General features: G+C 46.6%; 1 protein-coding gene across 1 annotated transcript in view; it reads right to left on the minus strand.

Annotated features, from left to right (window-relative positions):
* Window positions 1-12,381, minus strand: part of LOC110494809 (glutamate receptor-interacting protein 2-like) — a 163,126-nt gene that overhangs the window by 97,882 nt on the left and 52,863 nt on the right. The window contains exons 6-7 of the mRNA XM_036948442.1: window positions 11,177-11,252; window positions 339-484 (exon numbers count right to left, since the gene is read on the minus strand). Coding sequence (XP_036804337.1) covers window positions 339-484; window positions 11,177-11,252 — 222 coding nt within the window. The remainder of the gene's footprint in view (window positions 1-338; window positions 485-11,176; window positions 11,253-12,381) is intronic.

Here is a 12,381-nt window from a genome sequence, read left to right on the forward strand (position 1 = left end):
CAGGTACTGTCTGGTATTCTCCCCCTGGCTGGTTCCAGGTGAAGAAAGTCAGTGAAGTGACTGGGATTTATTATTAAGTCTAGTTGCTTCCCTTCGAGAGCTGCAAATAAAACACACTGTCTGGGATCCCAACACATTACTACTCACTATTCACTTTGTTTCACCTTTCAGTGAAGTTAAAGAACTATAAACAAATAATATTCAGCCTGGATGACACAAAATAAGCTGACATTATTTAAATGAAATATTACTTATTTATTTCTCCAGGAGAGTGTGAACTCTGATAGAGATAGAATGACTAGAATAGAATACATTATATTTTGGACGGTTTCTCTTACCCATGATAGAGACGTCATACTCGATCTGTAGGAGGGCCTCCTGACCACACTGGTTGAGCACGGCGAGGGCATCCCTGTGGTTGGCACTGTGGAGGGGCACCCCGTCTACACACATCAGACGATCCCCCGGCTTCAGGCTACCCTCTCTACAGTGGGACAGGGGGGTGGGACGGGGGGACGGGGGGGACAGGTAGAGGCAGAGGAAGGGAGAAGAGAGAGACACATGGAGAGGAGAGACACAGGAAGGTAGAGAAAGATAAATGGTAGAGATGGGCAGAGAAGAAGAAGGGGGGGTCAATGTTATTTGGTTCAATAAACAAGGATAGATGAACTAGTAAATCCAGATTTTGTTCCTGACCATGTGACCTGACCAGAGATGTTATACAAGACATATGGTGGCAGATGCACAGGGTAGATCCTTTTCAGAGTTCATAACAACTTCCTTGTTGTAAAAGGAAAAAGGAGGAAATGAAGATGGCTTCTATCCAACCCAAGCTATCTAAAATGACTTTTATACAACTGTCAGGCGATTTGTGACATTTGACCACAGTCCTAGGAGACAACAGAGGAGACAACAGAGGAGACACAAAGGAACGCTGACTGTGTCACACCCTAATCTATTTCACCTGTCTTTGTGATTGTCTCCACCCCCCTTCAGGTGTCGCCCATCTTCCCCATTATCCCCTGGGTATTTATACCTGTGTTCTCCGTTTGTCTGTTGCTAGTTCGTCTTGTTTGTCAAGTCGACCAGTGGATTTGTCTCAGCTCCTGCTTTTATCAGTCTCTCTATTTCTCGCCCTCCTGGTTTTTGACCCTTGCCTGTCCTGACTCCGAGCCCGCCAGCCTAACCACTCTGCCTTACCCTGATCCTGAACCCGCCTGCCGTCCGGTACCGTTGCCCCACCTCTGGTTTACTGACCCCTTGACCTGTGTAATGCCTGCCCCTTGACCTGTGTAATGCCTGCCCCTTGACCTGTGTAATGCCTGCCCCTGTTGGATTATTAAACCATTGTTAATTCGACGTTGTCTGCATCTGGGTCTTACCTTCATACCTGATAGACTGAACCAAAGACAGAGATGGAAGATGTCTCAGCCTACATAACAGCCTCGTAGTTGAGAGAGAGAGAGAGAGAGAGAGAGAGAGAGAGAGAGAGAGAGAGAGAGAGAGAGAGAGAGAGAGAGAGAGAGAGAGAGAGAGAGAGAGAAAGACAGAGAGAGAAAGACAGAGAGAGAGAGAGAGAGAGAGAGAGAGAGAGAGAGAGAGAGAAAGAGAGAGAGAGAGAGAGAGACCATAGAGTCGACACCACAGCAGAACAGTCCACACCAGACCCTGACCATAGAGTCGACATCACAGCAGAACAGACAAATGAAGAACCCCAAGCCCAGAGGCTCTCACCCCCTCTGAACACCCCCCCTGTCAGCCACCCTGATAGCCCTTTTGACAACCCCCCCACACCCACTGAGGACAAACACAAGACACAGATTGTACTACTTATGGACTCAAATGGGAAATATATAGAAGAAAAAAAACTTTTTCCCAAACACAGTGTGTCTAAACTCTGGTGTCCAAACACCCAACGCGCCCTAGACCTTCTGTCTGAGGCCAAACTAGGCTCACCCAGCCACATAATAATACACACAGGCACAAACGACCTGAGAGCACAGCAGGAAAGAGTGGCCACAGCACTGAAGGGAGTGATTGAAAAGGCTTCTTCTACTTTCCCCAACGCACAAGTGGTTATCTCCACCCTGCTACCACGAAAAGACTTCCACCCTGCCACAATACAGCGGGTAAATGCAAGTATTTCCCGTGACTGTGCCTCAAAACCAAACGTTTTCCTGGCCCACCACTCCACCCTGGACTCGAACAGCCTCTATGACCAGGTCCACCTCTACAAGGCAGCAGTGCCCACCTTTGCCCGAACTCTAAAGGACATCGCTCTCAAACGTATCCCCAACACTTCACACAGGAGCAACAGATCAATAGACACCCCATCCAGACCAGCGAGACACCCTCCCAGATCTGCAGGACCCCCCCCTGGACCTACACATAGAGGACCCACGCCAAGAGGAATTACATCCAGACCACAGTACACCCAGACACATCCACACCCCCACCCCAACCAATCAACACCCCCCCACGTCAACCATGCCCACACCCCATTTAGGCCCCCTCAGATCAGACCTATGCCACTCCTGCCCACCCCATGCACCCCACCCCCGCAAAGAGGGCCTCAACATGGAAGCCACACATACGCCCAGGTAGTGAGCGGGCAAACAGTCCCAACCCCCACTCTCACACTCGCCGAAGCCAATGGCATGTACCAGATGCTCAGCAGGCTCTGCTCACACTTACTGGCCTGAGGCCAAACCACGACCAACAACATTGGACACTCTATGGAACAAAAAGCCTTCACTATATTATCCTGGAATATCCAAGGCCTGAGGTCATCTGCCTTTGGCCTAAAGAGCAGAAACCCGGACTTCACCAAAGAAATCGGTAATACAGACATTGTCATCCTGCAAGAAACCTGGTATAGAGGAGACGGACCCACTGGTTGCCCTCTAGGTTACAGAGAGCTGGTAGTCCCATCCACCAAACTACCAGGTGTGAAACAGGGAAGGGACTCAGGGGGTATGCTAATTTGGTATAGAGCAGACCTAACTCACTCCATTAAATTAATCAAAACAGGAACATTTTACATTTGGCTAGAAATTCAAAAGGAAATTATCCTAACAGAGAAAAATGTCCTCCTGTGTGCTACCTATATCCCCCCACTAGAATCCCCATATTTTAATGAAGACAGCTTCTCCATCCTGGAGGGGGAAATCAATCATTTCCAGGCCCAGGGACATGTACTAGTCTGTGGCGACCTAAATGCCAGAACCGGACAAGAACCTGACACCCTAAGCACACAGGGGGACAAACACCTGCCTGGAGGTGACAGCATTCCCTCCCACATATGCCCCCCTAGGCACAACTATGACAACATAACCAACAAAAACGGGTCACAACTCCTGCAGCTCTGTCGCACGCTGGGTATGTACATAGTCAACGGTAGGCTTCGAGGGGACTCCTATGGTAGGTACACCTATAGCTCATCTCTTGGCAGTAGTACTGTAGACTACTTTATCACTGACCTCAACCCAGAGTCTCTCAGAGCGTTCACAGTCAGCCCACTGACACCCCTATCAGACCACAGCAAAATCACAGTCTACTTAAACAGAGCAATAATCAATCATGAGGCATCAAAGCCAAAGGAACTGAGTAACATTAAGAAATGCTATAGATGGAAGGAATGCACTTTGGAAACCTACCAAAAAACAATTAGGCAACAACAAATTCAATCCCTTTTAGACAATTTCCTGGGTAAAACGTTCCGCTGTAATAGTGAAGGTGTAAACTTGGCAGTAGAAAATCTTAACAGTATATTTGACCTCTCAGCTTCCCTATCAAATCTAAAAATCTCAAATAGAAAACCGAAGAAAATTAACAATAATGACAAATGGTTTGATGAAGAATGCAAAAATCTAAGAAAGAAATTGAGAAACCTGTCCAACCAAAAACATAGAGACCCGGAAAACCTGAGTCTACGCCTTCACTATGGTGAATCACTAAAACAATACAGAAATACACTACGGAAAAAGAAGGAACAGCACGTCAGAAATCAGCTCAATGCAATTGAAGAATCCATAGACTCTAACCACTTCTGGGAAAATTGGAAAACACTAAACAAACAACAACAAGAAGAATTATCTATCCAAAATGGAGATGTATGGGTAAACCACTTCTCCAATCTTTTTGGCTCTATAACAAAGAATAAAGAGCAAAAACATATACATGATCAAATACAGATCTTAGAATCATCTATTAAAGACTACCAGAACCCACTGGATTATCCAATTACATTGAATGAGTTACAGGACAAAATAAAAACCCTCCAACCCAAAAAGGCCTGTGGTGTTGATGGTATCCTCAATGAAATGATCAAATATACAGACAACAAATTCCAATTGGCTATACTAAAACTCTTTAACATCATACTTAGCTCTGGCATCTTCCCCAATATTTGGAACCAAGGACTGATCACCCCAATCCACAAAAGTGGAGACAAATTTGACCCCAATAACTACCGTGGAATATGTGTCAACAGTAACCTTGGGAAAATCCTCTGCATTATTATTAACAGCAGACTCGTACATTTCCTCAATGAAAACAATGTACTGAGCAAATGTCAAATTGGCTTTTTACCAAATTACCGTACAACAGACCATGTATTCACCCTGCACACCCTAATTGACAACCAAACAAACCAAAACAAAGGCAAAGTCTTCTCATGCTTTGTTGATTTCAAAAAAGCCTTCGACTCAATCTGGCATGAGGGTCTGCTATACAAACTGATGGAAAGTGGTGTTGGGGGTAAAACATACGACATTATAAAATCCATGTACACAAACAACAAGTGTGCGGTTAAAATTGGCAAAAAACACACACATTTCTTCACACAGGGTCATGGGGTTAGACAGGGATGCAGCTTAAGCCCCACCCTCTTCAACATATATATCAACGAATTGGCGCGGGCACTAGAAAAGTCTGCAGCACCCGGCCTCCCCCTGCTAGAATCCGAAGTCAAATGTCTGCTGTTTGCCGATGATCTGGTGCTTCTGTCACCAACCAAGGAGGGCCTACAGCAGCACCTAGATCTTATGCACAGATTCTGTCAGACCTGGGCCCTGACAGTAAATCTCAGTAAGACCAAAATAATGGTGTTCCAAAAAAGGTCCAGTCACCAGGACCACAAATACAAATTCAATCTAGACACTGTTGCCCTAGAGCACACAAAAAACTATACATACCTTGGCCTAAACATCAGCGCCACAGGTAACTTCCACAAAGCTGTGAACGATCTGAGAGACAAGGCAAGAAGGGCATTCTATGCCATCAAAAGAAACATAAATTTCAACATACCAATTAGGATTTGGCTAAAAATACTTGAATCAGTCATAGAGCCCATTGCCCTTTATGGTTGTGAGGTCTGGGGTCCGCTCACCAACCAAGACTTCACAAAATGGGACAAACACCAAATTGAGACTCTGCACGCAGAATTCTGCAAAAATATCCTCCGTGTACAACGTAGAACACCAAATAATGCATGCAGAGCAGAATTAGGCCGATACCCACTAATTATCAAAATCCAGAAAAGAGCCGTTAAATTCTACAACCACCTAAAAGGAAGTGATTCACAAACCTTCCATAACAAAGCCATCACCTACAGAGAGATGAACCTGGAGAAGAGTCCCCTAAGCAAGCTGGTCCTGGGGCTCTGTTCACAAACACAAACACACCCTACAGAGCCCCAGGACAACAGCACAATTAGACCCAACCAAATCATGAGAAAACAAAAAGATAATTACTTGACACATTGGAAAGAATTAACAAAAAAACAGAGCAAACTAGAATGCTATTTGGCCCTAAACAGAGAGTACACAGCGGCAGAATACCTGACCACTGTGACTGACCCAAAATTAAGGAAAGCTTTGACTATGTACAGACTCAGTGAGCATAGCCTTGCTATTGAGAAAGGCCGCCGTAGGCAGACATGGCTCTCAAGAGAAGACAGGCTATGTGCTCACTGCCCACAAAATGAGGTGGAAACTGAGCTGCACTTCCTAACCTCCTGCCCAATGTATAACCATATTAGAGAGACATATTTCCCTCAGATTACACAGATCCACAAAGAATTCGAAAACAAATCCAAATTTGAAAAACTCCCATATCTACTGGGTGAAATTCCACAGTGTGCCATCACAGCAGCAAGATTTGTGACCTGTTGCCACGAGAAAAGGGCAACCAGTGAAGAACACACACCATTGTAAATACAACCCATATTTATGCTTATTTATTTTATCTTGTGTCCTTTAACCATTTGTACATTGTTAAAACACTGTATATATATATATATAATATGACATTTGTAATGTCTTTACTGTTTTGAAACCTCTGTATGTGTAATGTTTACTGTTAATTTTTGTTGTTTTTCACTTTATATTTTCACTTTGTATGTTGTCTACCTCACTTGCTTTGGCAATGTTAACACATGTTTCCCATGCCAATAAAGCCCTTGAATTGAATTGAGAGAGAGAGAGAGAGAGAGAGAGAGAGAGAGAGACAGAGAGAGAGAGAGAGAGAGAGAGAGAGAGAGAGAGAGAGAGAGAGAGAGAGAGAGAGAGAGAGAGAGATAGGAGGGAGCAAGAGAGTGAGCAAAGGACAGAGGGAAGGAGAGATGGAGGGAGGGAGAAGCATGGCATATTCTCTTCCACTTTCTGCATCCTGTCACATTGTATTTAAGGGACCTCCTCTCCAACAATGTTCTGTAACTAAATTCTTGGACTATCATACAAATGGCAGAGAAAACCCAAGCAGCATTTCCATTCCTTGTGCCAAAGTGGTACACTGAATAAATCCAGTTTCATTATGGCAGACTGCACCCTCTGATCTACTTTCTCTCCTTCTACCTCTCCTCTCCTTCTGTCTCCTCTCCTCTCTCCTTCTGCATGTCCTCTCCTCTCTTTCTCTCCTTCTACCTCTCCTCTCCCTCTGTCTCCTCTCCTCTCTCATTCTGCATCTCCTCTCTTCTCTCCTCTTTCTCCTTCTACCTCTCCTCTCTTCTATCTCCTACCTCTCCTCTCTTTCTCCTTCTACCTCTCCTACCTTTCCTCTCGTCTCCTCTCTCCTTCCTCTCCTCTCTCTCTCCTACCCCTCCTCTCTCTCCTTCTACCCTTCCCCTCTCTCTCCTTCTACCCCTCCTCTCGCTCTCCTTCTACCCCTCCTCTCTCTCTCCTACCCCTTCCTCTCCTCTCTCTCTCCTTCTACCCCTCCTCTCTCTCTCCTTCTACCCCTTCCTCTCCTCTCTCTCTTCTTCTACCCCTCCTGTCTCTCTCATTCTACCCACTCCTCTCTCTCCTTCTACCCCTCCTCTATCTCTCCTACCCCTCCCCTCTCTCTCCTTCTACCCCTCCTCTCTCTCTCCTTCTACCCCTTCCTCTCATCTCTCTCTACTTCTACCCACTCCTTTCTCTCCTTCTATCCCTTCCTCTCCTCTCTCTCTCCTTCTACCCCTCCTCTCTCTCCTTCTACCCACTCCTCTCTCTCCTTCTACCCCTACTCTCTCTCCTTCTACCCCTACTCTCTCTCCTTCTACCCCTCCTCTCTCTCTCCTTCTACCCCTTCCTCTCCTCTCTCTCTTCTTCTACCCCTCCTGTCTCTCTCATTCTACCCACTCCTCTCTCTCCTTCTACCCCTCCTCTATCTCACCTACCCCTCCCCTCTCTCTCCTTCTACCCCTCCTCTCTCTCTCCTTCTACCCCTTCCTCTCATCTCTCTCTACTTCTACCCACTCCTTTCTCTCCTTCTATCCCTTCCTCTCCTCTCTCTCTCCTTCTACCCCTCCTCTCTCTCCTTCTACCCCTCCTCTCTCTCCTTCTACCCCTCCTCTCTCTCCTTCTACCCCTCCTCTCTCTCTCCTTCTACCCCTTCCTCTCATCTCTCTCTCCTTCTACCCACTCCTTTCTCTCCTTCTATCCCTTCCTCTCCTCTCTCTCCTTCTACCACTTCCTCTCCTCTCTCTCTCCTCCTACCTCTACCTTTCCTCTGTCTACTCGATCCCTCGCTCTCTATCTCTCGCACACTCTCTCACTTCAGCGTCGGCTGAAATGTCTCATCCCTCGTATTTTACATGCGGGTGTGAAGAGTGAAAACATATTCATATGTAACTAGCACCAGCCGACATATTCAGGAGAGATATTCATTTTCAATATCCCTCTCAGCCAAACCCACACAGAAAAATGGAACACAGGTCCTGTCTCAAATGACACCAGTAGTGCACTACATATGCACCCTACATAGCAGTGCACTACATAGCAGTGCACTACATAGCAGTGCACTACATATGCACCCTACATAGCAGTGCACTACATATGCACCCTACATAGCAGTGCACTACATATGCACCCTACATAGCAGTGCACTACATATGCACCCTACATAGCAGTGCACTACATATGCACCCTACATAGCAGTGCACTACATATGCACCCTACATAGCAGTGCACTACATATGCACCCTACATAGCAGTGCACTACATATGCACCCTACATAGCAGTGCACTACATAGCAGTGCACTACATATGCACCCTACATAGCAGTGCACTACATATGCACCCTACATAGCAGTGCACTATAACATACAGTACCAGTCAAAGGTTTTTCTTAATTTTTTAAACTATTTTCTACATTTATAGAATAATAGTGAAGACATCAAAACTATGAAATAACACACATGGAATCACGTAGGAACCAAAAAAGTGTTAAACAAATTAAAATATATTTAAGATTCTTCAATCTTAAATATCATTACTTTAAGACATGGAGGTCAGTCAATCCGGAAAACTTCAAGAATTTAAGTAGTTTCTTCAAGTGCAGTCACAGAAACCATCAATGATGAAACTGGCTCTCATGAGGACCGCCACAGGAAAGGAAGACCCAGAGTTACCTCTGCTGCAGACGATAAGTTCATTAGATTTAACTGCACCTCAGATTGCAGCCCAAATAAATGCTTCACAGAATTCAAGTAACAGACACATCTCAACATCAACTGTTCATAGGAGATTGCGTCAATCAGGACTTCATGGTCGAATTGCTGCAAAGAAACACCTACTAAAGTGCACCAACGCCATTTCTTTGTGAGACGCAGAGTAGGTGAATGGATGATCTCCGCATGTGTGGTTCCCACCATGAAGCCTGGAGGAGGAGGTGTGATGGTGTGGGGGTGCTTTGATGGTGACACTGTCAGTGATTTTTTTTTTTAAATTCAAGGCACACTTAACCAGCATGGCTACCACAGCATTCTGCAGCGATACGCCATACCATCTGGTTTGGGCTTAGTGGGACAATCATTTGTTTTTCAACAGGACAATGACCCAGCACACCTCCAGGCTGTGTAAGGGCTATATTACTAAGAAGGAGAGTGATGGAGTGCTGCATCAGATGACCTGGCCTCCACAATCGTCCGACCTCAACCCAATTGAGATGGTTTGGGATAAGTTGGACCGCAGAATGAAGGAAAAGCAGCCAACAAGTGCTCAGCATATGTGGGAACTCCTTCAAGACTGTTGGAAAAGCATTCCTCATGAAGCTAGTTGAGAAAATACCAAGAGTGTGCAAAGCTGTCATCAAGGCAAAGGCAACGGGTTTGAAGAATCTAAAATATATTTTTATTTGCTCAACAATTTTTTGGTTCCTACATGATTCCATATGTGTTATTTCATAGTTTTGATGTATTCACTATTATACTACAATGTAGAAAATAGTAAAAATAAAGAATAAAGAAATTAGTAGGTGTACTGTAGCTTCAGCTGACCCTGTGCTCCTCTGTCCTCTAGCTGACCCTGTCCTCTAGCTGACCCTGTGCTCCTCTGTCCTCTAGCTGACCCTGTCCTCTAGCTGACCCTGTCCTCTAGCTGACCCTGTGCTCCTCTGTCCTCTAGCTGACCCTGTCCTCTAGCTGACCCTGTGCTCCTCTGTCCTCTAGCTGACCCTGTGCTCCTCTGTCCTCTAGCTGACCCTGTCCTCTAGCTGACCCTGTGCTCTAGCTGACCCTGTCCTCTAGCTGACCCTGTCCTCTAGCTGACCCTGTCCTCTAGCTGACCCTGTCCTCTAGCTGACCCTGTCCTCTAGCTGACCCTGTCCTCTAGCTGACCCTGTCCTCTAGCTGACCCTGTCCTCTAGCTGACCCTGTGCTCTAGCTGACCCTTTGCTCCTAAGTGCTCTAGCTGACCCTGTGCTCTAGCTGACCCTGTGCTCCTCTGCGCTCTAGCTGACCCTGTGCTCTAGCTGACCCTGTGCTCCTCTGTGCTCTAGCTGACCCTGTGCTCCTCTGTGCTCCAGCTGACCCTGTGGTCCTCCAGCTGACCCTGTGCTCTAGCTGACCCTGTGCTCTAGCTGACCCTGTGCTCTAGCTGACCCTGTGCTCCTCTGTGCTCCAGCTGACCCTGTGCTCCTCCAGCTGACCCTGTGCTCTAGCTGACCCTGTGCCCCTCTGTGCTCTAGCTGACCCTGTGCTCCTCTGTGCTCCAGCTGACCCTGTGCTCCTCCAGCTGACCCTGTGCTCTAGCTGACCCTGTGCCCCTCTGTGCTCTAGCTGACCCTGTGCTCCTCTGTGCTCCAGCTGACCCTGTGGTCCTCCAGCTGACCCTGTGCTCTAGCTGACCCTGTGCTCCTCTGTGCTCCAGCTGACCCTGTGCTCCTCCAGCTGACCCTGTGCTCTAGCTGACCCTGTGCTCCTCTGTGCTCTAGCTGACCCTGTGCTCTAGCTGACCCTGTGCTCCTCTGTGCTCTAGCTGACCTTGTGCTCTAGCTGACCCTGTGCTCCTCTGTGCTCCAGCTGACCCTGTGCTCCTCCAGCTGACCCTGTGCTCTAGCTGACCCTGTGCTCCTCTGTGCTCCAGCTGACCCTGTGCTCCTCCAGCTGACCCTGTGCTCTAGCTGACCCTGTGCTCTAGCTGACCCTGTGCTCCAGCTGATCCTGTGCTCTAGCTGACCCTGTGCTCCAGCTGACCCTGTGCTCCAGCTGATCCTGTGCTCTAGCTGACCCCGTGCTCCTCCAGCTGACCCTGTGCTCCAGCTGATCCTGTGCTCTAGCTGACCCCGTGCTCCTCCAGCTGACCCTGTGCTCTAGCTGACCCTGTGCTCCAGCTGACCCTGTGCTCCAGCTGATCCTGTGCTCTAGCTGACCCTGTGCTCCTGGGGAATAAGTTGTCACACCATGATCCACATCACCTGTCTGCAGGACCTCCTGGTCTGACGTATGTCACCACTAGGGGGCGAGATTTGTTCCAGTCTTCGTGTGAGCCCCCTGAAACATCACATTAAACACATTAAACGCTTGAGGAAATGGTTTGGTTATACACTATGGCATCACTTTTCATAGGGCATCTGCCTGACCAACATTCATTTGGTCCCATGTGTCCCAGTTGGTAAAGCATGGTGCTTGCAACGCTAAGGGTCGTGGGTTCGATTCCCACTGAGGGCCACCCATATGACTGTAAGTTGGAGAAAGCGTCCGCTAAACGTCATTTCTCATATTATATACAGTATATTAATTTGCATCAAAACTATTGTGTAATAAAAGTATGCATTGAAGAATCTCAAGAATATTTCACTCATCTTTTATGCCATCCACAGTTAAAACAAGTCTGCCATGCTAACTGTGCTGTAAACGATGAATTGATTTCCCTACAGCCTAAATTACTTTGTCTTTTATTGATCTGTGGATGGCGTTGTTAAGAAATTAGCATTTCCAATCGGTGGACTGCTGAGGCTATCTTAAATTAATTTTGAGTGTTCTTCCTTTATGGGTCAGCTGTGACTGAAACACAATCAACCTAGACTGTAGTGGAAACGGGCGGGTGCCAGGTTTGTCTGTGTAATGCAGGGGTGTCAAACTCATTCCGCGGAGTGCCGAGTGTCTGCGGGTTTTTGGATTTTTCCATTCCATTAAGACCTAGACAACCAGGTGACGGGAGTTCCTTACTAATTAGTGACCTTAATCCATCAATCAAGTACAAGGGAGGGCGAAAACCTGCAGACACTCGGCCCTCCGTGGAATGAGTTTGACACATGTTGTGAAATGAGTGTATAGGGTCCATCCCAAATAGCACCCTATTCCCTACATAGTGCACTACTTTTGACCAAAGCCCATAGGGAATAGGGTGCACTACTTTTGACCAGAGCCCAGAGTGTAGTATACATAGTGTAGTATACATAGCGTAGTATACATAGTGTAGTATGCATAGTGTAGTATACATAGTGTAGTATACATAGTGTAGTATACATAGCATAGTATACATAGTGTAGTATACATAGCGTAGTATACATAGTGTAGTATACATAGTGTAGTACAGTACACATAGCGTAGTATACATAGTGTAGTATACATAGTGTAGTATGCATAGTGTAGTATACATAGTGTAGTATACATAGTG

Source organism: Oncorhynchus mykiss, chromosome 17 (genome assembly GCF_013265735.2).
Source record: "Oncorhynchus mykiss isolate Arlee chromosome 17, USDA_OmykA_1.1, whole genome shotgun sequence".
Lineage (NCBI taxonomy): Eukaryota > Metazoa > Chordata > Actinopteri > Salmoniformes > Salmonidae > Oncorhynchus > Oncorhynchus mykiss.